We start from the raw sequence: 25,066 nt of genomic DNA on the forward strand, positions 1-25,066 counted from the left end.
GGGGATCCAGCCAATCTTTTTCTTTCTGTTCTGCCTCTTCCATGCTTGTACCCGAGAGGGGAGGTCAGGCTGGGGCTTCAGAAGATCTAGTTTAGAGTTTAGGGGAAGAAGCAGTAAGACCCTCCTCAGCTTCCAGACTCAAGTTTTGCTTTCTTTGTTTTTAACTACTCCTGCATTAGTTATTAGTTATTAGTTATAACACCTGTTCATGATTGTGAAAATCATGGAATGGGGCAATCTGGCATAACTCCGAAAAGGACCAGCTCTGGAATCAGACAGACTAGCCTTTGGGCTCCACTCCATACTAGCTGTGTGACTATGAGCAACTTAACGATACTTCCCTAAGCCTCGGTTTCTCCATATTAAATGGGAATGACAGGATAGTTGGGTATTGGTCCATTTACTAATAAATGAGTACATATGCATTGGTACTTTGTGTCCCATTTGGCTTATTTTCTTGAATTTCTAGCTCCCTTAGTTTAGAACCCTGAAGAGAAAAAGTGTAAGCAATAGGTAAGGCATTCCTAAGTCCTAGCCCAATATCTAATACCTTCAAGATCTCAGGTTGCCTATAAGAAGTATAGAGATTGAATTAGTGACTTAAAAAGTTCCCACAAAGGACAGTCCAGGCCCAGATTGTTCACTATTAAATTTTAACAAGCATTTAAAGAATTATAATAACAATTCTTCACAAATTCCTTGAAGAGGAAGGAACATTTTTCATCTGATTCTATGAGGCCAGTATTACTCTGATACCAAAACCAGAAAAAAGACATTATGAGAACACCATAGATCAATACCTTTTATGAATATAGATGTAAAAATCCTCAACAAAGTAATAGCAAACCTGAATCTAGCAATATATTATAAAAGGATTATACACTATGGCCAAGTAGGCTTTATCCCAGGATTGCAAGGTTAGTATCACATGAAAAATGATTCATTAATAGAATGAAGGAAAAAAAAACACATGATCATCTCAGTAGATGCATAAAAAGCATTTGACAAAATTCAGCACTCCTTCATGATAAGAACACTCACAAACTAGGAACGGAAGGAACTTACTCAACCTGATAAAGGGCATCTACAAAAACGCCACAGCTAATATCATACTTAATGGTGAAAGACTGAGTGTTTTCCTTCTTGATGAGATACAAGACAAGGATGTCTGTGCCACATGTATTTAACAATGTACTGGAGAATCTTGTCAGGGCAATTAGGTAAGAAACTGAAATAAACATCCAGATTGGAAAGGAAGAAATAAAACATCTCTATTTGCACAATGAGGTCTGTCCATTTCAGATCTACTAGGATGACTACAACAAAGACAGACAACAAGGGTTGGCAAAGATATGGATAAACTGGAATCCTCATACGTTGCTGATGGGAATACAAAATGGTGTCGTTCCTTTGGAAAATAGTCTGGCAGTTCCCCAAAAGGTTAAACATAGAGTTGCCATAGGACCTGGCCATTCCACTCCTAGATATGTACTCAAGACAACTGACAACATCTGTCTACACAAAAATTTGTATACAAATGTTTATAACAGAAATATAATAGCTATATGTCCATGAATGGATAAATAAAAAAAATATGGTATATATACAAAATGTAAACTATTCAACAATAAAGGAAATTAAGTACAGATACATGTTACAACATGGATGAACCCTGAAAATCGGCTAAGTCAAAGAAGCCAGTCAAAAAGGACCACATATTGTATGATTCCATGTCTATGAAATGTCCAGAATACGCAAACCCAAGAGACAGAAAGCAGATTAATGGTTGCCTAGGCCTGGGGGGGAAGAGGAAATGGGCAGCAACTACCTAATGGTTATGGAGTTTCATCTTGGAATCAGTTAAAACCATTAATACCAATCATCACTGGACATTAAGTGGTTTAATTTTGAAAATTATTGATTTGTGAAGTATAATACATACCAGGATCTAGAAAAAATAAAAACACAATCCCTGGCTTCAGATACTTTAAAACCATACAAAGGAGAATAATGCAATTTCATAAGCAATTCAAGGCAGGTTGTGATAAGTACCATATGAAAGGTATAAACCTAGTAGGTGGGGTGGGTGGGGGGAGGTAGCATTTGGGATGGATCTGTGAGACTGGATGGCTGTGACCCACAGAACAGGAAAGAAAGAGTGGTAGAAGGGAACGTGCCACTGATGGAAAGTAGCACGAGACCGAGTGCAGAAGGGGCAAGGATGGGCTGTGTTGGGAAACAGCCACTAGTTTAGCTTATGGTGTAAACTGGGTGCTTCCAGGCTGGAGCATACTGTGAATGCCGGCAAGCATGGCTTGTATTTTGGGTTGACAGTGGCTCAATTTCTGAAGGTTTCTGACCTAGAGTGACATGTTTAGAGCTATTATTTATGAAGATTTAATTCAGCAGTTTATGTAGAATGGATTCGAGTAGGAAGACTCTGGACCTCAAGCAAACTTCCATTTTTAGGTAAGGATTAGATATTGCAATGTCATTCTTCAGTTACTGAAGAATACTAAAATAGAATGCTAGGGAATACAGAGGCATACTTGTATCAGATGAACAATCTATGAGTTCTAGTCTGGCAGAAAATCATATTATCTGTATTTCTGGTGCGATACTTTTACTTTGTGTTTTTTGATGAATAATTTTAAGTAGAGCAGTTTTTTGTTGTTGTTAATATTTTGAGTATTGTTACTTTTTTTAGTATTGTTAGTATTTAATTACAAGGTTATTATTTTTTTCCATATTTTGTCAAAACGGACTTCCAACTTTATAATGTTTCTTAGTGTCAAAACAGAACTCACTTCCAGTAAAAAGACATATCAAAGCACAGAATTTTAGAGCTCAAGAAGCTATACCAGAATATTCTATGTATATACTCAGCCTCATATCTCAGAAGGAAGACATTCTACCACCAGTGGTTCTTTTATTATCATACAATAATACAATTAATTATATATTCATTTACCGATTCACTGATTCATCAAGAATTTATTGAGCTCTGGCCCTGTGTAAGCTCTCAAGCAGATGGCTCAATGGGACATGAATTCTGCTTTTGAAGAGCTTGCCGTTCTGACACCAGCAGTTAGAGATCACATGTGGCCAGGGCACATGGACACCAAGGAAGGAGGGATGAATTCAGCCAGGGGTGCTCAGCCTTGAAGAGTGAGACACAGAAATAGGTGATGGTCATTCCAGCAGAGAGGACGATGTGAGGGAAGGCACAGGACATGAAGATGCGCGTGGAAGAGCTGTGTGGGGAGTGTTCTAGCCTCACCCTTCTCATTCTTGTTATTAGCAGAGAATTTTGCTTTGTCATTCATAAAATGCATTAAACAAAACCACTCTGGAACCAATTAGATTCCTCTCCTTACAATTAAGAGCTACATTGTTTCTCATTATAACTTAAACAGCATACAAACTAAAAAAAAAAAAAATACACTTGATATACTATGGCTTTTCTTAGAGGATATACATGTAACTTTGGAAGAAGAAACTTACTTTTTATCTCTTTATGCCTGGATAATATTTTGAGATATTTATGTTTATTTTTCTCCCTTTATTTTCCCCCTTTCCTTTCCTCTGATTTAGGTAGATTCCATTTTTTAATCTCAGGGTAGGAATATAACAGGGCAGAAAGCAGAAGTAGATTGTCCATCTTTTTGGCTTTTGTATTCTAAACCAGGGGTTGGCAAATGTTTTCTGTAAAGAGCCAGGTAATAAATATTTTAGGCTTTGCAGGCTATGATCTATGTTGCAACTACTCAATTCTGCTCTTGTAGTACAAAGCAGCCATAGACAATGAATGAATGTAGTCATGTTCTAATAAAACTTTATTTAAGGACACTGAAATTTCAATTTCATATTATTTGTACATGTCACTAGATATTGTTCTTTGATTTTTTCAGCCATTAAAGATCTAAAAACCATTCTTAGCTTGTGGCCATACAAAAACAGGTGGTGTAATTTGCCAATTTTGCTTAACTCCATTAGGAGAACGTAAAAATTTTGTAGAGCAAGTAAGGGAATTTACCAACATAGGTAAGTTCCTTGAAAAAGCTTGTAAGGGCATGGGGCTTCATTTCTTGACACAGCTCCTCCCTGGTGAGAAGAGAGACAGATCTGTGGGTCCCAGAGTATCCTGTCATCTCTCCACCCACAAAAAATTCTGAATTTGTTGCCCAATTTTCAAATTAATGAGATTTCATTTAAAAATCTGGATTTTGGTCTTCTCTTGAAAATGTCCAAATTGAGCCTACATTCTCACAACAGCTAAGTAGAGGCTTCTTTCTTAGTTGGGGGCATGACTTCCTCTTTGCCTCAGATGTTCCTGGCCTGTGTCCTCCATCCAGCACCTGTTAAGCACTTGATCTCCAGAGCAGAGAAGGAATGATTTTCTCCTCTAAGGGTACACTCTCCATTGAAACTAGTCTTTTGGCTCTAGGGAAGCCATGTGATGAAGAGGAATAAAAACATGGCCTACTGAGTTGGAGAGATCTAGGCTGAAATCTCAGTTTCGTTCATTGTTTAGGAGAGTGACCTTGGGCAAATTACTTCACCCAACCTCAGAATAAAACAATAAAATGGCGGTTGTAATGATTATCTGAGAGAATGTACTTATAGTGACTAGCATATCCTAAGCAGTCAATAAAAAAGAATCACTAGTATGGAGAAGTTCTTTGATGTTTATCTTATTTTTAGGTCTTATCTTCATTATTGCCCTTTGTAGAAGGGCCCAAAGGATCAGCTTACAATCTATCTCATTTTGTGGATCAAGAAATTAAGGCCCAGAGGGATGGTGTGACTGCCTAAAGCCACACATGAGGTGGAACCAGGAAGACGATCTAGATCTCTTAATTTTTGACCTGAGAAAATTCTTCTGTGCACACAACTTCACTGAAAGTTCTGAATTCTCATAAAAGCCTTTCGTTTAGGGGCGCCTGGGTGGCTCAGTCGTTGGGCATCTGCCTTCGGCTCAGGTCATGATCTCAGGGTCCTGGGATCGAGCCCCGCATCGGGCTCCCTGCTCTGCGGGAAGCCTGCTTCTCTCTCTCCCACTCCCTCTGCTTGTGTTCCCTCTCTCGCTGTGTCTCTCTCTGTCAAGTAAATAAATAAAATCTTAAAAAAAAAGCCTTTCATTTAATAGTCAAAAGATCTTCAAATGGAGAGAACATTGACTCAAGTGTTCTGGTTACCCTGACTACGCTTTTAAATTACAACTTCCAAATATAGAGAAATGACAACAGTTATTAGTTATTGAAGTTCTATTAGTTGTTGAAATTATCTGAAATATTCCTGTTCTAAGCTCACAGACACCCTCATGTGGTCAGTAGAAATACTAATTCCAGCCAAATGAACAAGAAAAATCTGAAGCTACTTAATGATCAAGTATAGCAAGATGGATAGATAAGGGTCAAATAACAATAATCAAGAGTCACTATAATAATATTATTTTAGGTCCTGGCCAATGGCCAGAGGAAAATTTATCTCTCTCTGACCAAATCTTTAACGAGACTGAAAGATTATAATGGATGATTTCTTAGGCCTTGTTCACAACACAACTCTGTTATAATGAAAAAAATATTCAATCTAAATGCTGGCTATATTAACACATCTTTATAGATTTTCCTCCATTATATATGACTATGAATGACAGAGCACTCTGGGACTCTCTGAGTGTAACTAGATAGTTCAACCTGAAGGTTCTGCTAAGCTGTCTCCCGTCAAACTTAAGTACAACTCAACTAGTAGGAGTAGAAGGGCTAGGGCATATTAGAGAGAAGCTGATGAGCTGCAAATGTTCAAGCTGTTCTGGACATCCATTCAAGAGGGTAGGTTAATTTGGTGAGTTGATTAAATGGAAGAAGTTTAGAATGCTTCTTTTCTATAAACAGGTTGATCTAAGTCAAAAGGCAGGATCCAAAGAAACTGCCCAAAGAAACAGTATTTCTACCAGGACAGAAAATCAGAGACAAAAGTAATTGGATCTATTTTTTTGTGCCAAAAATTAAAGAAGTACTAAAAAAATGACTGAGGCATGTCAAAAGGACAAAGGAGCTGGCTTGAAGGGGTTCCCACTGGCTAAATCTGGAACAATTTGAACATCAAAATAAATAAGAATGGCAATAGACTATAACCTGTTAAATTAGATAGAAATCCATGAGGTAATACTAATAAAAAGCAAAGGGATAAGAAGGGGAGGGGGTCCTTTCTTAGCTTAGAATGCCAACTGATAAATGTAGGAGGACTGATGAAACTGGAAAAAATCACTGTTTGGCAACCATTGTAGTAATGATTAATTCAAATAAGAATCACTGATGGATGGTGAAATTAATGAAAGAAAGCTTGAGGAGAAATAAGAGATTTACATAGTCTCTAAACATAGGCCCACAAAAGACATATATTAATTATAAAAGGAAAAAATATTAGCTTCACGGTGGAGAAACACAGTGGAGATAACACCGTAACCAGATGTTCGAAGTTAACATCACCAGTAATGGGACAAACCAACACTGTGCCAACTAATAGGACACATTGAGAAAAACATGGCATCATTTCTGTGATATTCCTGCCACAGATGCATAAACTGAATCTAAAATGAGAAAACAGTAGCTACACCCAAATTGAGGAATGTTTTTACACAGGAATTAGACTATGCTCTTCAAAAATGTCAAGGTCAAGAAAGCTAAGGAAAGGTGAGAAACTGTTCTGGATTGAAAGAGAACACATGGGACGCCTGGGTGGCTCAGTCATTAAGCGTCTGCCTTTGGCTTAGGTCATGATCCCAGGGTCCTGGGATGAAGCCCCGCATCGGGCTCCCTGCTCAGCGCGAAGCCTGCTTCTCCCTCTGCCCCTCCCCCTGCTTGTGTTCCCTCCCTCGCTGTGTCTCTCTCTGTCAAATAAATAAATAAAACCTTAAAAAAAAAAAAAGAAAGAGAACATGTGATCCTGGACTGCCTCTTTGTGCTAAAAAGGATGCTATTGGGACATGTGAAATTTGAATAAATTCTAAATAAAGTCGGTGACCAGACATTGATGATGTCTGGTTGCCGACTTCCTGATTTTGAGGTTTGTATTGTGGTTATGTAGAAGAGTGCTTTTGTTTTGAGGAAATACTGAAGTGTTTAGAGGTAACGGGGTATCATGTCTATGGCTTACTTTCAAGTGGTTCGTGAAAAAAATATATATGGAGAGAAAGATAAACAAAAAGTTTTAAAACATGTAATTAGATTTGGTGAGGAAAAATAAAAAATTAAATTATTTGTTTATACCTGAAGACAGAAATTACAAATAGGCTTGGATTTAAGGCTCTGAGGGGGAATGCTTTTCCTTTCTATTGTTTTTATCAGCAGTTGCCCTTAGTGAACAATATGCTCCTTTCAAACTCACCAAAGTTTAGAAGAGACAGTAAAAAACTCAGAGTGGAAGAGTCACATATATTTATAAACATAAAAATAAGTAAATATAAATATTCTTTCTTTCTATTTATCTGTCTACCTACCAACCTATCTATCTAACTATTTCTTAAGCTGGGCTTGAGTGAGAAGGAGAATTATATTCAGAATTTTGAAGCCTGTTTAATCTTGAGAGCAGTTAGAAGCTTATCCTTATCGTCAAACCAGAGAGATGTGCAGCTAATTTTTTTAAAAGATTTTATTTATTTATTTGAGAGAGAGAGAGAGAGAGAAAATGCACAAGCGGGGGGGGGGAGGGGCAAAGGGAGAGGGAGAAGCAGACTTCCCACTGAGCAGGGAGCTCAATATGGGGCTCGATCCCAGGACCCTGGGATCATGACCTGAGCCGAAGGCAGACCCTTAACCGACTGAGCCACCTAGGCACTTCTAAGTAATTATGGGCTGTAAGTTAGGAAAAAACATTGTACTTTAGTATTAAGAGAGCCACAGTAACAATAATAGCTTCTATTTATTGCTGTGAGACAGTCCTTACATATTTGTTGGGAGTTCTACGGGTTAACTCAGACCAGATTTAGAACACATGAATTTGTTTCTGATATATGCCAGGGTTTCCCCTTTCTGGGCAATGACTTATATATGTAAATATGATGGCAGAGTGGTTGAGGTAATGACTCAGTCAAATGTGGCACTTTCCCTTTTGGTTAGCACAAAACCTAGTTAACATTTTAGACTTCCCTACCGGGGCTCTAGAGATGTCACTGGTCTTTATGGAAAGGATTATTCAACCCATACCAGCATTGTGAACTGTAGGGCCTTTAACAGCATTGTGTTCAGTTCTTAAAACAGAAATATCTAAAGAAAAAAATGATGAAAATGATCCAATATTAAGTTCTTTTCTCTGGGAGAAAAACCCATGGTAATACCATCAGAGCACTGTCAGAAATGACTGAATGACTTGACAATTTCATTCAGAACCCTCAAAACTGGGAAGTCTCCAGACAATTGTAACTAGAGTATTTATTTCTGCCCTACATGTGCTTAGAAAACCAAACATATACTTCTGGTACTCGCTCTAGGAATTAAATGGAAGGTGAAATTAATGAATACTATAGAACAATCATTGGCCTAATCTTCATATTGCATTTGCTAAGACTCATGTTTCATGAATGTCATGCTGAGTGCAAAACAAAATAAATCTGACAATAGTTCTAGCCTTCAGGAAGCCCTAGCCTAGAAAGGTCATTAGTTGTCACTTGCAAGGGGGTGGCTTTAGCTGTCAAAACTACAAAAAAAAAAACCCCCAAAAAACCACATGGTCATGTTTTTTGCTTATTCAGTATTTCTTTTGGGGTATTTCCCTTATTCTTAATTCCTAATTTTGTGTTTCGCATGGGACCGATAGGGTCCTCACTCATCCCAAACTCTAGGAGTGAAGACTTGACCTAGGTCTGACCAATTAAGAATATCTCACCCTTTTGGTCACAGTGATTGGTTCGGGATGGGCAAGTGACCTCACAGGCCTATTGGAGTACCCCTTAAGACTTCTGCTGAAATTACTGGCAGAGACGTGCCCCTTTTGCTGGGATTGTTATCTATGAGAACCATTTATTTCCTAGCGCTACCAGGGCTATCTTTGCCACCAGATGGAGAAAGGCTTTGTAAGAATGAAGCCACTCCAGAAAAAAAGCAGAGCCAAAGTGGAGAGAGACTAGGTCACATGAGCCAATAAATGCCCTTTTGTAGTTTATGTTAATGTAAGCTGAATTTTTGTCACTTTTAATGCTCTATGTAAGCATCATTTTCATAATTTTTTCCATACTAAATCTGAAATCACATGAAATATTAGGTCCTCTCTTCAAAGATACAGGGATAAATTATTCTTTTAACTGTCAACCCTAGCATTCCAGATTTATTCTCTGAAGTCATAAATGCCATACAATGTGGCTGTATCCTGACCTATTCAGGTCCAGAATTAGCATGAAGGTCTTGTCCTAAGAGATCTACTACACAAAGTCCATGGTGAACTGGAGTGAAGAAAACCAGGAATATAAAGACTGTCAATCAGGGCGCCTGGGTGGCTTAGTCAGTTAAGCGTCCAACTCTTGATTTTGGCTCAGGTCATTATCTTGCGGTCACGGGATTGGGCCCTGCATTGGGCTTGGCTCAGTGCTCAGTGTGGAGTCTGCTTTGCTTGTCCCTCTCCCTCTGTTCCTCCACTCCCTCTCCACTCGCGTGTGTGCTCTCATATAAATAAATAAATAAATAAATAAATAAATAAATAAATAAATAAATAAATAAAATCTTTAAAGACTGGCAACTTGCTGAAATAGTCAAAAGAATCTGAATAGATTTGTGGACTACCGAGCTAAACAAATTAAAGAGGTTTCTTTACTGGTACTTCTCAAAGCCAGATATTTCCTAATTGTAATTTCATCTCTAAGAGGCTGCTAAATTATACAGTGTCTTCCAACAGCTTGAACGTGGATTCCTTATTAAAGAGGGTTCTGAGAATATCCTTTTGGAAATATCGGTAGGTTTTTCTAAAAACAAAGCTCAGTTGTTCTGATCATTCCCTCTATTCTCCTTAGCATCTAACCATTTTCATGGTTTCAAATAAAATCTGACTGATAAAGATCGTTACAACTCTCGCTACCTTGAATCTCTAGTCCAGTGATGTATTTCTAATTACCAACTGTACACTGTCCGTGAAGTATCTCACCATTACCTCAGACTCAGCATACTCAAAATGCCTGAATTCTATCACCTCTCCAACTCTCCTGGTTCCTACAATGATCTGCCATTTTGCCAGATCTCCAAACTAGAAACATCCATAATGTCTGCCTCCATGTCACGTACTCAGCCTTTCTCCACCAACTCATACCCATGCTCACAGTCGCCCTAGTTCATTTGGGGTTCTTTCCCAGACTGCACATCACTACCAAGTCCATCTTCCTCATGCAGTCTTCAGGGTGGCAGAGACATTTTAACAATGTTATTCTTCCGATCCATGAGCATGGAATGTTTTTCCATTTTTTTGTGTCTTCTTCAATTTCTTTCATGAGTGTTCTGTAGTTCCTAGAGTATAGATCCTTTACCTCTTTGGTTAGGGTTATTCTGAGGAATCTTATGGTTTTTGGTGCAATTGTAAATGGAATCGATTCTCTAATTTCTCTTCCTACAGTTGCATTGTTAGTGCCTAAGAAAGCAACTGATGTCTGTGCATTGATTTTGTATCCTGCCACATTACTGAATTGCTGTATGAGTTCTAGTAATTTGGGGGTGGAGTCTTTTGGATTTTCCACATAAAGTATCATGGCATCTACGAAGAGAGAGAGTTTGGCTTCTTCTTTGCCAATCTGAATACCTTTCACTATTCTATTTTTCCTAGTCAATGACCTTCAGCAGCTCCTAGGCACAGGGAACCTAGAAGCCTCATTGGACCTTCATGCAGCCTAGTTTCTCCTATTCAGGTGACTCCTGATTGCACTACTCACCAAAAGATACCCCTTGCTTTTAGTTAAGTTTGTCTTACAACTTGCTACAGATATGCCTAAACAGACTAACATCCTTTCAACTGCTTTTAAAAATGTCCTGTGCCAGTAAGACTGTGCTGAAACTAAATCACACCCTGTCTTCTGAAATCCCCCAGCCTGTGCATTTCTGGTGGTTGCAGACCCAGCTCTTACTCCCACCCCTGCTCTGGTATACCCTCCACTGTCTCTTTGGTTTAGTTGGTGTTCAACCTGGATTTGCCCTCTGGGCTTTGAGCTTGCATCACACTGGCTGTGATGTTTGCCTACCATTCCCCTGGTATCTGCACCAGGTCTCTCCTGGATTTGTTCTGATCCAAGCCTATGGCACAATTCATCCTCTTATTAAGAAAACACACGGTGCTCATTTGTATCTGTGCCTGTGGTCATGATTTTTGGAATGCCTGGAATGCTCTGACCTCTCCTTTTGAACTATATAAAGACAAATAAAATAAAATAATGTTCAACCCAAGCCCCATTTTCTTCACTTATAAATTTTGTCTGCATACATATTTCTCTTCAGAACTATTATGGCACAGGGCCCAAACTCCCCAGTCTACACTGAACGACACATGGTTTTGTACTACTTGCCGCTGTTTCATGGCTATCAGCCTTATCTCCCCAATCACATAGTATAAACTCCCTGAGGGTAAAAACCAAGCTTTGTGTTTCAGTATTTCCACATCTCCCCACAGGTCTTACATTGGTGGGGACAGAGCCAAGTGTTACACAAGAACATTCTGGATGACTGGTCCCCAAGGGACTCAAATATCTATTGTTTGTCCATAATTTCCATAATTCAACAGATGACCACCAGCCCATCCCACAAAGAAACTCTACAGCTAGGATTGCCACCATCTTCCTAGGAGATAATGGTTTGTTGACTTTCCTGAAGCCAGGCCTAGAGTATATACACTGTTATATGAAAATCAACTAGAACTATGGGGTGGGATTGGGGGGGAACCAACAGAGTTTTTAAGGAACTGAGATTCAACTAATAGAACCATTAGATTATAGATATAATGGCACAATAGGAAAACTTCTTTCTCACCAAAAAAAGTATTATGGTGGCAAATATGTAATTATATTTGGATCTATAGGTGTCAATTGTGGCTTGAAATTTGTTGCTGGAGGGCCATTCGTTAATACATGTTGAGATTATATTTAAAAGTTTTCAGTATATTTATATGCAATTACTGATAAATCAATTAATTTAAAAAACGCAGGGACAGTTTTGTTTTTGTTTTTTTGTGGGTAAACAAACGTGGCTGAAATAAGATTGATACTTGACTGGTTAATTAAATAAAATCATGAGAACACAGCAGTTTGGAAAAGAAGAACAACTTCTAAGTGAAGAAAATGCCAGCCTCCTCTGAGACAGACCAGCTCGTCTGGTTCCTCTGGCTTTTGGGTCCCAGCCAGTTTTCTGCTCTGCCCTGTAGCTTGTAAGCTTCACACTCCCACTCCAGAAATAGTGCACGTTTCTCTAGGGGATCCAATGCTTTTAGCAGTTTTCTGATGGAAGCAGAGAATACTGATAGTCCTGTCATTCGGCTATAGGTCATGGGGTAAATACACAGGCTGTGCTCTGCCTGGAAAGTGAGCAGAAGTCCATGGGAGAAGACTCATTTTCCTACCTCTGTCTTCCTACAGAGGTTCACGTGAAACTGGTTGTAGAAAATCATTTTAACCCCCTACTGGGCCTTGTGTTTTTTAATTTTTAAACTTTTAAATGTGTTATAGAATTAGGAGAAAACTAGCAAATGAATGTCCAACCTCTTCTATAGAATTTATTCTTGCTACCACTTTTTCTCCCTCCATATAGCATTTGTTTATTTGGTTGGTTGGTTTGTTATTTAATTCAGTATAGTTAATATGTAATGTTATATTAGTTTCAGGTATACAATATAGTTCAACACTTCTATACATGACTCAGTGCTCAACTTCCACGACATCTTTCCTGTTCATTGAAAGTTCCTATGTTAAAATAGCATCACGTTTTTGTTTTATGATTATCGTATTTTCTCTTCTCTGAGAGTATCAATTGTTACTTTGTGAAATGTTCTTCTTTCTGCATCATCTCTATTTTCTCTGTTCATTTGTTCTGATTTCCATTTTTTTTTGTATAAGAGGCTATCCATTAATATTTAAGAATAAGGGGGCTGAAAACTTTTTTGCATAAAGGTAGGTCTTGACAATAAGTGGGTCTTCTTGTAAGGTTATTAGGGAGAAACTTCCAAATATTAGCATCAGAAAGGCTTTTCTCTTGGACATGTCAGTTTCCAGAAAGGATTTTTCTACTCTTCTGCTCAAAGTGTATAAATGTGGATGACAGCTTCATGGGATCTAAATAAGAAAAGCAGACTTTCACTTTATCTTCTTGATTTCTATATGATCTTACTCTTGTCCTAGATTGTATAAATCTCCACTACAGCTCCTGTTTTTGATCGGCCTAGAGAACAGGCAATGGCCCAGGTGCATAAGATGGAGGAGAACATCTGGATATCTAAATGGTTGCTATACAGACTTTCAATTAATCTTCCAACTTTCGGTGCCACCCTGCGCTCTCCAACCTTCAGAGGTACATGGTGTCTTCAAGTCCTGATGTCCTAATGCTTCACAGGCTTTTACGGAGTACAGCATCTTGCGTCTTATTTGCTCCCCGCCGCTGCCATGACCCCCCCCCCGCCCCCCACCCCCACCACTGGAGGAATGGGTTTAACTCTTTCCAGTTGATAACTCATTACCACCCACCCATTTATTTTCCATCCTCCAAAGTGTTGTTGCATCTCTAGTTCTCTTTGTCTGTGTGGGGTTTGTACTTTTCTTTGATCCTTTATTGTTCTTTTACTGGGATTTTGGCAAGAGACAAAACCAATCACATGCATTTGATTTATCAGGACTCCCTTCCCCCTTCCTGAAAAACTGGGTTCAGGGATTATTTCATCTTGGAATTTCTTCCAAAGATAGAGTCAAGTTTTTCTGTGCTGTCTTCTGAGCCTTTGATCATGCTCCTATCAGTTTATTTACCACATTGCACTACAATTTATTTGGTTATAGCTCTACGTGACTGTAAGTTCCCTGGGTCAGTACCTGGATCCTATTTCTTTCTTTCTCCTAGCAATTCTGGGTGCTTAGCATATGTTAATTAAATAAATGGAAGAATGCTTGGAATTATTCAAAGAAGAGCGGTTAGAGATGGTGCCTGTGGCCTGACCTTGTGAGGAAATAGAAAATAAAAAGAGAGACATTTTTAGAATGTTGTAAGGAGAGACAAAAGAGTACTGCAAATGGAAAAACTAAGAAAGACAAATCCAAATTTGACTTGCTCTTTTTACTGTTCTCAGGACTCAGGCTAAAGATGATGTATATTTTGCTGTGTGTTTTTTGGTCCTGTTCTAATCTGTCTTTTGAATAAGGCTAAACACTATAATCTGCTGCTGACAATTGTTCTATCATTGATTTCCTGCTTTTCTTCAAGCTGACAGGTTTCGGCACAGACCATTTTTTAAATTCCTTTTTTGGGCCTGACAAAACTTTTCCTAAACAGGATTATAAACAAACCTCACATCTTATAACACTAAGGTAGATGATGAATTATCTAACTCATTGGGTCATGATTTAATATTAGGTGTTTGGGGAACACAAAAACCTCTTTTTAATTCGGTTTTGTTTCCATATAAGCATTAATGAATTCTATGGCCCAATATTACCTAAATTCTAAGTTTCTAGTTTTTATTTGTTTACTGAGTACCTCTGTGCCAGGTATGAATGCATTTCATTCTTAAAACAACTTTGTAAGGTACAGTGGTTTTGTCTTTATATTATAACTGGAAAGTAGAGTCAATAGGCTATACTGCTTATGAATAAAATTACAGCTTTATATATAAATGTAACAGCAAGGTTTTATTTCTATAGTCATTGTGTTGTGATTATACAGAACTACATACATAATGAGTTCAAAATCATGAAAATTCTAGAGCTATTGCTTGTCAACATTTCACTGCATTTGACATCTCAATTTATAACTAATATATTACAGAATTAATTTATTTTCCTTACATACTTTAAATATTGCTAAGATTACTTCTTTACTTGCTGATCATATTGTTAAATAATATGCACTGAGGATATAGTAACATACAGAATAATGATCTCAAGGGCCGTCATGAAAGAAAGGAACTAAAATACTTCTGTTGCTGATGATTTGAAAAGCAATTTCCTAAGGTTAGGTCTTTTCTACAATGAGAAAGCGAGATGATATTTCTTTTTTTAATGTTAGTTTAAGACACTGTAATGCCCACAGTTATTGTAATTTATAGGATTATTATTTTTGTTGGATATGCACCAAAGCTTAATGAAAACTCATGGCCTCCCTGAAAGTCATAAGCTTGTTGATTTGCTCGTCTTAGGGAGGTGGTTGCTCATTTAATTTTCATTGTATTTAGCAATTACCCACAAAGCTGTGATCTAATGGAAGCACTGCTTCTGGAAGAATGTAAAAATCAGCTGGTAATTTCCTTCTGAAATGGTGTATATAAGAAAGGAGGCTTGTACTCATGAACCCATGAGTGTCATCCTACTTGAGTGCAGACTTCTTTCCAATTCTTTCCTCAGACTGAATTCCTGGTTCAGAAAGAGCATTGCCAATCTATAACTGGGACAACTGCAGGCCTCAACATTTCCCAGGAATAACATGATACCATCTTACCTGTGTTCTTCGTACTTTCCTTTTTCTGCTGCCTTTCCCTCTCACCCACATTTCTGTTGCCTGATTTCTGAAAGACCTTGCAGATAGGTAACTCTGATAATTCTCCTCGGGGAGTTAAAGGTTTAATCAGGCCAGTGGCATGCTGGAGCCTGACTGTACCACTTTGTGAGAGATGGCTGCTAAATATTCAGAAATTTAGCAAGTAGACTGTTAACCTTCGGCAGCTTGAAATCTGCCATGGAGGGAGTATTTATACCATGGAAATTGGCAAACATTATAAACGGCCCCACTCTCCCTCCCCAAAGAGCTGGTCTATCAGCACGCCACGGGGTATTCCTCCCCTGCCATCTTGCATTTTCATTAGAAACCTTATTCAAATCTGAAAGTCTTATTCAAAATCTAGATTTAAAATGAATTTCTATGGCTGGGAATGTCTCTAACAGGAACAAACATGGGAAAATCATTAGAGGCATTGCTCAAATGTTACCGCATAGGCAAACGGCTAGACCACCTTGCTGAAAACCAGCTCTACTCACATACAGCTAGGAGATACGGTGGGAAATTATAAAAATTAAAAAAAAAAAAGCATTAGCTTTTTGAGCCAAAGAAGATTTCCAAAGATATATATACATATAATAATCCTATAAAATATGGACTGTTCTATAATAATTGAATTATTATATGAATTAGAATTATATTGAATTAGACTGTTAAGTATTTTCAGAATTACTGGCCAAAGCGAAGAATGAAGTACAAGAGTAAACTATGAACTATCCTTCTTAAAAAGGACAAAGAATTGCAAACCCCCTCAGAGCATGTGGAGAGTACAGTCTGCATACTGCAAAACTAAATGTACTATTAGAGGTCCAATGAAACGATCTAGTGGTTTCCAAAACCGGAAGCAGGACTTCCATCTTACTGAGATTTTAAAAAAACAAACAAACCTGTTGAGCTACTGGTTTAAGACCAGGATTACTTCCCAAAGTACAGCAATCCACCTTTACTCATATTCCTAGAATATCTTCTTTAAAAGTGGGAAAGGATTAATGGTGCTTAATATAAATTAGTTATCTTTTCTATGTATTTGTTTCATGCCTCTACTATGTATCTACTGTGTACCGGGCACTATCTTCACTGCAGAATGAGTAAGTTCCAGTCCCACAATGTGTTTCAAAGATTCTATCCATTTTTTAAAAGTATATTAGGTAAGGAAGTACTGTTCAAAGGCCTCAAAGAGATTCTACCAGTAATATATAGAGGATTTTCTTTCTAATTAGTTTACTGTAATTAGATAATAACATTTGACAGCTATAACCTTTTAGCTTTTGTGCTCCCACAAGAATAGTCACCAGGAGCTTTTTAGAGAAGATGATCTGGTTTCTGAAGAAAAATGGGGTGTAGCTTTGCCTTCTTGGGATGAATCCAAATGTAACTAAATAAAAATGTGAAAAATATACTTTATAGAGAACACTATGAAGCATGGTCAGAAAAATTTTGACTTATAATTAACACATGCTTCTGAAAATATGGAGTCGAAAAGTATAAATAGGAATTCTTTCTTTAAAAAATATTTATTTGTTTATTTGAGAGAGAGAGAGCATGAGTGGGAGGAGGGGCAGAGGGAGAGGGATAAGCAGACTCCCCACTGAGCAGGGAGCCCGACACAGGCTCGATTCCAGGACCCTGAGATCATGACCTGAGCCAAAGGCAGATGCTTAACCAACTGAGCCACCCAGGCACCCCATAAGTATGAATTCTTAATTATGGGCTTTTAGAACGATAGTTACGCTGACACTGAGTTTGTTGTTATAGTTGTTTGCTGTAAGAAAAACACATGTTCCTATCAAAGCATGTAAAATTAATGAGCACATTTTCTATGCAGAGCTCAATACTCTTTTGTAAACTGTACTCATGAAAGAAAACTATCAATGAATTCATTAGGTAAAAATAAAAATTCAAAGAACAATGGCTACAGAACTAATAACTCTAGAAGGCTGAAATGTAGCAAGATATAAAGGACAATGATAAAGCGTGTAACTGATGTTTATGTAAATATCAACAGTTCTTTTGTTACCATGCAGAAGAATCAGGGAAAAAAATGGGTAGGTAAGTGGGGCATGGCTTGGCAGGTTGTTTGCCTGCCTTCACTGCTGACCTGAAGGAGCATCTCGTGACCAACAGGAACCGCACAAGCCAGGCGTGTGTATACCTCCCATGCCAGCAGGCCTGGGCTGCCTTAAACGACTAAAGTGCAAAGCAGGCCTTTTAAATTTCCGTGATGTAAAGTAAGTCCATCTCGCCACTAGATGGAGATCAGGTTACTCTGCCAGGAGCAGGGAAAGCGGCTGGCATTTAGCCAGCGATAAGGATGGCACTGAGAACACACTCTCTTTTCTCAATATTTCTAAGAAAGGCATTTTTCAAGCTCCAAAACCAGGAGTAGACATCTGCTGAATAAAGGGCCCATAAATGAGGAACAGCTTGAGGGATCACACAGTACGGGAACTGCTTAAAAGACACATTTTTGCTTGTTATTACCATTGCTCCATAATGATTCCTATTTGGATTTTGTTGTGTAAACTACTCGTAAATAATAACATGAACTGGTCTAAATAGGAGCAATTAAATATACTGTCTTTTTTATTTTTTTCCAAGATTTTATTTATTTATTTGACAGAGAGAGACACAGCGAGAGAGGGAACACAAGCAGGGGGAGCGGGAGAGGGAGAAGCAGGCTTCCCGCTGAGCAGGGAGCCCGATGCGGGGCTCGAATCCCAGGACCCTGGGATCATGACCTGAAACCAAGGCAGACGCTTAACGACTGAGCCACCCAGGTGCCCCTATACTGTCTTATTATTTACCAAACAAGGAGGGGAGGAGAGATACGACCAAAAACTAAAATAATGGTAGACCATTTGGACAATTAATCCTGTCTGTTTACACATAAAGATGCATGCTCACAGTTTGTTTCTGGGTTTGAATATGTATATAAATATATATTTCAATATCAACCAAAATGGATTCAGGAACATCAGAAATGGAAGGAGAAGGTTGGATAACATCTAAGTTTCTAAATGAAACTAACATTCAATTCTCAAATGTGTAACTTTATTTCTGAGTAAGTTTTATTTCTGCTACAGCTGAACTTTGAACTGGAGACATAAAGTTATACATTTCCTGGAAAATGTTTGGTCTGGGAAGGATCAGATGTTGCCTTGCAAACAGTAGCCAAGTATTTTGATTATTTTGGGGATGTTAGAGAATATATTTCTGTTCATTTCTAACTTATTAACTATAAATACTCATTTAATAAATACTTATTCGGTTACATTAAAAACAAATGAATAATTCCTGACAGTTTAAAAGAACAATTCCATTTCTTATCAAATAGCTTCAATGGCCAGTGCAATTTAGTATATGTGAGTGTGAGCATATACAAACATATTAATTCCCTCTGTGTAACAGTCATTATGCTAGGAGCTGGGAATAGGAAGATGAACAACAGAGTTGGGGAAGTCATGGGGATGAAGAACATACGGCTAAAACACAAATAGGGGTTAACTTTTCTAGCCGTCAAGACCAGTTATGAAAATCATGAATAAAATTCCTTTTTAAAGTTCTATTGTGGAAGAAACTTAATTTAGGCCACAGTCTTGACCATAGGAAACATATGACCTTTCATCTCTATGACATATGAGAAATTGAAATAAAATGCAAGAAATGCAAAAACAATAGTATTTACTCTTAGGCCTCAATCACCGTAATGAAAAAAGGAGCTTAATTCACAAGGAGACACTAATGCTTAGAATAATAAGAGAATCAGAACCACAGTTAATTAATTTTCCAATTATTGTTATGGGTAGTGACCAACAAGCAGTCTGTTGCTATAACAGATTCACTGCACTTAATGACATGTTTATTTTAGAGCAATACATTTGTTTTAGCTTAATTAAATTAATATATTCATACCCTTTCAAAAGAAGTTGAGGTTGTTTGCCTATGTTGGTTTGTGATCTTCACAATGTTCCTATAAACTTTTAAGAATCTAAGAGAAATATGTATTATTCATTTGCAAATCTAAATAGTTCTCCTTTAAGGGAAATCACAAAAATAACCACATAAAAGAGTAATTATTAATCAGGTATCAATGGGATAGTTTGTGGAAATTTTTTTATCTTGCTAATTGGCTCTTTACAGAACCACACAGCTGACAGGAACCTACTTTTCTTTCTTACCTTGCTGGATAAAAATGAAATGTAGACACTGAAGTTTTCTTCTGAAGATTAAAATATATCAATTACAAATAAATCCTTTGATGATATGCTTCAGTACTTAAGGGTACACAGCTTTCCTCATTGTTCACGGGAGTTCCAGACAGCAACCAGATTAGCTGGTGACTGAGTCATTTCTGGAGTTTCCTCTCACCTTAGTGCCCTATTTCCATGTTTCTTTCCAGTGCAGGGTTGGGTCTACTTCTCCCCACTGCTAAGTCTGCATGATTGGGACATAAGGAAGTTTGGAAAGATGCATCTCTACTGGATGCGTCATTTACTTATCTTCTCCAGGCTCTAGGCTTTGGCCCTAGGGTAATGGGCTGCATTTTATAGCAGTATCTCTGCTTCCTTGGTAGCATGTAGAGATGCTGAAAATGATGGCAGTGAAAGTCAGAACATGTGAAGGCGGTGCTGGAAACTGATTAATGCTGGAGGTTAGACAACAAATGTTGATTGTATTCTCATGTTGTGATGTGAGGGACCTGCATATTTAAGAACTGACCAAAAAATGGGCACATTTTAACTTTTTCACTCACTAGAGGGATAGATTTGTCTTTTTCTATTACGAGAAATTATTATAGCTATTTAAGCAATGATATTCAAGTTTGGGGGCCAAAAGTTTCCACAACTGTGGCAACTGGAACTAAATTATATACCTGAATATGCACCTTTAAGAGAGAAGGTCAATTCAAGTGGTACCTGCATATGTCGGTCACCTTCTTGTCCAATCATGTTTCTCCATTCCGTGAGTGATCGCTGCAGATGTTCAAGTCCAGTTTCCCAGAGTCTGATGCGACCTCCCATATCAACAGTAACAACACCACCTTTGCCCCACTCAGCTAGCAGAGCATCTGTGTCTGAAATAGTAGATAGCCATGTGGTATATGGCGAGAGAGATTCTGATCTGATAAGGAAATTATAGTAGTTAGTCAATTGGTAGTGATGAAGCTAGTTTACCTAATTTTGGTTCATTAAACTGGCTATAAAGAATTCTAGGGGCGCCTGGGTGGCTCAGTTGGTTAAGCGACTGCCTTCGGCTCAGGTCATGATCCTGGAGTCCCTGGATCGAGTCCCGCATCGGGCTCCCTGCTCTGCAGAGAGTCTGCTTCTCCCTCCGACCCTCCCCCCTCTCATGTGCTCTCTCTCATTCTCTCTCTCTCAAATAAATAAATAAAATTAAAAAAAAAAATTAAAAAAAAAAAGAATTCTAATAGTAAGCACATTAAAAGATACCAAGAGATTCATCTGTAAGAAAAAAAATAACACAGTTTTCTATTGGTTATTTACACTTTTCTGTATTTGTGGACTCCCGATGATACTAGCATTCACTGTCAGAAGGAAAAGAACTCTAAACCATCTCATATCTTATTCACCTGCAATGCTGGACTCACTATTTAGGGCTCTAAGTTTCAGTCTAAGTGCTGAAACTGATGTCTTGTTCATGGGCTTTAACTGCATTTGTATTTAATATTTTGCATTTTCTAACTTAGGAAGTTAAGGAATTTATAACAAGGAATTTATGTATTTCTCATATTACATATATCATACATATACATACTTCCTTTGTTATATATTCATTTCTAGGAATGCAGCTTTTGCCTATAAGTCAACTGCACACTTCCTTTTTCTGAATATAGCTCTCACTAAACAAAAGAAACAGATTAGAAATTCTAATTGATCTTTAAATACATCTGATACTTTCTATATGAAGTAAATGGTCTAAAGGGATAGTCTGATCAGATAATAAAAACACAATAAGCCATCAGTGTAGATCTGGGAAAAACCACAAAACCACTATATGTTGGGTAAAATCTTATAATATCCTAAAGAATAAACCAGGACTACTTTGACCTTTCTTTCCAGTCTGCCTTAGTAGATACTCAACACAGAGTGACAGAGCTAGCCTCTCTGGGACACAAAAGTTTTAGAAAATGTTAATATGAAGAAGATGATAACAGTAGGATGGGTCCCCAGGTTTCAGAACTACTTTACAGTTCTAGAAGGACTCACAGAAGGTAACATTTGATATAATACAGGGTTTATCTCATGGTGCTCTCCCAAAAACATGTGCCTTAGTAAAAAATTAATAGGTACAGATGGTGAAGTAAAGGGCTATTCCAGAACAATGAAATTTATCTATGTGAAACAATAATGTCTGAGATTCTTCCAAGAGCACTCAAGATGTAAGACTGTGGAATACTCTATTTACTGGCTAAATGTTTAACTCTTCATACCATGAAACTTGAAATTTCTACAGGCAATTTCTTCAATATGTCAAAAAAAAGTGCTGAAAAAAATCACATATTTACTACAATTTGCTCCCCAGCTCTAGAATCTCTTCTTCACCTTGTTTTAAATGCATCTTCCCCTTACTACATAATAGCAACGTCATTAAAGAATACACAGAATTATAGTAGAGTGAGGCCCAGATTTCCATACACCCACAGATGAGAGCTAGGCAGTATCATTTCACAGATGTAAATAATACAAAAATTTGAGGAAAAATACTCAAGTTTTACTGGGGGCAAAAGTGATGTATTCATTTTGGCCCTGTAGTTATATACAGTGTTACTGTATTTTCTGTTATTTGAAGTTAGCCATCAGATGGAAAATTCCAGCTATCTAGCAGAATGCTAAATTTAAGCAACTAGCAGGAAAACTGAAATCCAGATGGGTTGTTCTCTTGGATTGCATATATGCCAAAAATGGCAATAGCTAATCTCAAGAGAAATTCAGGATATACTGATAATGAACAGACTCCAAATCACATGGCACTTGAAATATGGCAAGTCCAAACTGAGATGTTCCAAAAGTGTAAAATACATACTGATTTCAAAGACTTAGAAGAAAAAAGGAATATAAAATATCTCATTAAAATTTTTATATTGAATATGTGTCAAAATGGTAACATTTTATGCTTTTAAAATTTATTAAAAATATTTTACTTATTTATTTTAAGGAGAGAGTGTGCATGAGAAGATAATAGTGTTTTAAATACATCGGGTCAATAAAATGTGATTAAAGTTAATTTCACCTATTTATTTTTCCTTTTTAAAAATATAGCTAATAAGGACTAGACAATGAGTGACATTATCTGGCTTGCATTCTATCTCCGGCGGGCGGTGTGGCTCTGAAGGAGCAGCCGCTCTGCCAGGTGTTCCTCCCTGGCAGGCATCACACACGGTTCACACAGAAGGTTAAAAGAGAAGAACAATGAAATAATTTCTAAGAGAAATACTGGAAAAAAGTTATTAATCCTTTTGGAAATGTAAAAAAACCAGAAGTTGTTCTTTGCTTTTGTTGCCTGAACTAATAGTATATTTTAATAAGCATATACTTCATATGGAATAAGGAATTTCCCCAAATGACTAAAAGCCATTTTCCATTAAACTGACACATAAAGATGCTCTAAGAAGGCATACTTATATATGTTGGAACAAGTAAATCTATTTTTTTTTTTTAAGATTTTATTTATTTATTTATTTATTTATTTGAGAGAAAGAAAGGAGACAGAGAAACAGCACGAGAGGGGAGAGGGTCAGAGGGAGAAGCAGACCCCCTGCTGAGCAGGGAGCCCGATGCGGGACTCGATCCCAGGACTCCGGGATCATGACCTGAGCCGAAGGCAGTTGCTTAACCAACTGAGCCACCCAGGTGCCCTCTATTTTTTTTTTTTTTTTTTTTAGTAATGCTTTGATTATTCGTATTTATTGAACCTGATTAAGGGTCCTAAGAAATGAAACTGTGTTTCTCAGTTACTGTGACCTGTCAGGCTGGGCTAGTCTCTTCTAGGGGTTGGAGGAGCGGCTAGAAAGCAGCCTGGTGATGCTGGGGGTGAGTGACAGGTCTCCGAGTAGCCGGCCTTTCTCTCATGCTGGAAGGCTCTGCAGGCTTCTCTGCTAGAGAGTTCCGGTGAGGTTTTCATCCCTGTGTTGTGAGGACTTAGTCGCCCGTCAGGGAGTGTATGTTATGAGGGGATGTAGTGTCAAAGTCCCAGAGCAGTTCTGCTGAGAGAGGGAGATCAGGCATGGATGCATCCAGAAAGGGACAGGCTACTGGTGAGGATACTGTGGTTCTCAAGGGTAGAAACCAAGCACGTAGTTTTCCTTCTGTATCCCCGGTCTAGTTGGTTTAGATACTTTGCTTCCATCACTGGACAATAACAGAAGCAGTGAATGGTCATGAGTTCCATTCAAAATCTCTGGAAGCCTTTAGCCACTGTATAGCCTTCACAACATTTTTTAAAAAATCATTTTTAAAAATGCTATTTAAATTCCTTTGACATTTTTTAACACATTTACCTCTGAAAACTACTATATAAAGTTAATAAATAAGATGGATGGAGTTCGAGAGTTATTATGCTAAGCAAAATAAGTCAGTCAGAGAAGACAAATACCGTATGATTTCACTCACATGTGGAGTTTAAGAAACAAAACAAACAAGCAAAGGGAAAAAAAAGAGAGAGAGAGAGAGAGAAACCAAGAAAGAGACTCTTAACTGTAGAGAACAAACTGATGGTTACCAGAGGGAGGTGGGCAGGGGGATGGGCGACATAGGTGATGGGGATTAAGGAGTGCACTTGTCGTGATGAGCACTGAGCAATGTATGGAAGTGTTGAATCACTATATTGTGTACCTGAAACTAATATTACACTGTGTGTTAACTAATGGAAATTCAAATAAAAACTTAGAAAAAAAGAAAAATAAAGATGAAAATTTTTTGCAATACTGAAAACGCTGTTTTAGATAAATTAAATTAATCACTGGGATAAATCAATGAACAGATCAATGACAGAGAAATGAAGCCTTGAAGGTTGTTAGACTTATACCTATATAACGTTTGAACATTTGTCCCAAATGAAAATAAAAATAGCAGTAAAGCACGCAGAACAGCAGCAAGATACAAGCCAACTGCAACTGGGGTGGGGCGGGGGGAGAAGAGCCTGCTATTTCAGGAGGCAAAAGCACACATTTATTCGGAGTGCTCGGTAAGACTTGACTTGCTTTGATCTGACATATGAACTGGGAACAAAGGTGAACGTGGATTACCTGGGAATAGGGATATATCGGAGTTTCTTTGATTGAAGATCAGTGATTTCTATATAACCAGCTGTTTGCGGAGGGGTCACATCTG

General features: G+C 37.8%; 1 protein-coding gene across 5 annotated transcripts in view; it reads right to left on the reverse strand.

Annotated features, from left to right (window-relative positions):
• Window positions 1–25,066, reverse strand: part of VWA8 (von Willebrand factor A domain containing 8) — a 345,308-nt gene that overhangs the window by 71,124 nt on the left and 249,118 nt on the right. For all 5 annotated transcript variants that reach the window (XM_035003301.1, XM_035003300.1, XM_035003303.1 and 2 more), the window contains 2 exons: window positions 24,982–25,063; window positions 20,633–20,837 (listed from right to left, as the gene is read on the reverse strand). In XM_035003301.1, the coding sequence (XP_034859192.1) occupies window positions 20,633–20,837; window positions 24,982–25,063 (287 nt within the window). The remainder of the gene's footprint in view (window positions 1–20,632; window positions 20,838–24,981; window positions 25,064–25,066) is intronic.

Source organism: Mirounga leonina, unplaced genomic scaffold (genome assembly GCF_011800145.1).
Source record: "Mirounga leonina isolate KUSES-001 unplaced genomic scaffold, KU_Mleo_1.0 Mir_127, whole genome shotgun sequence".
Classification (NCBI taxonomy): domain Eukaryota; kingdom Metazoa; phylum Chordata; class Mammalia; order Carnivora; family Phocidae; genus Mirounga; species Mirounga leonina.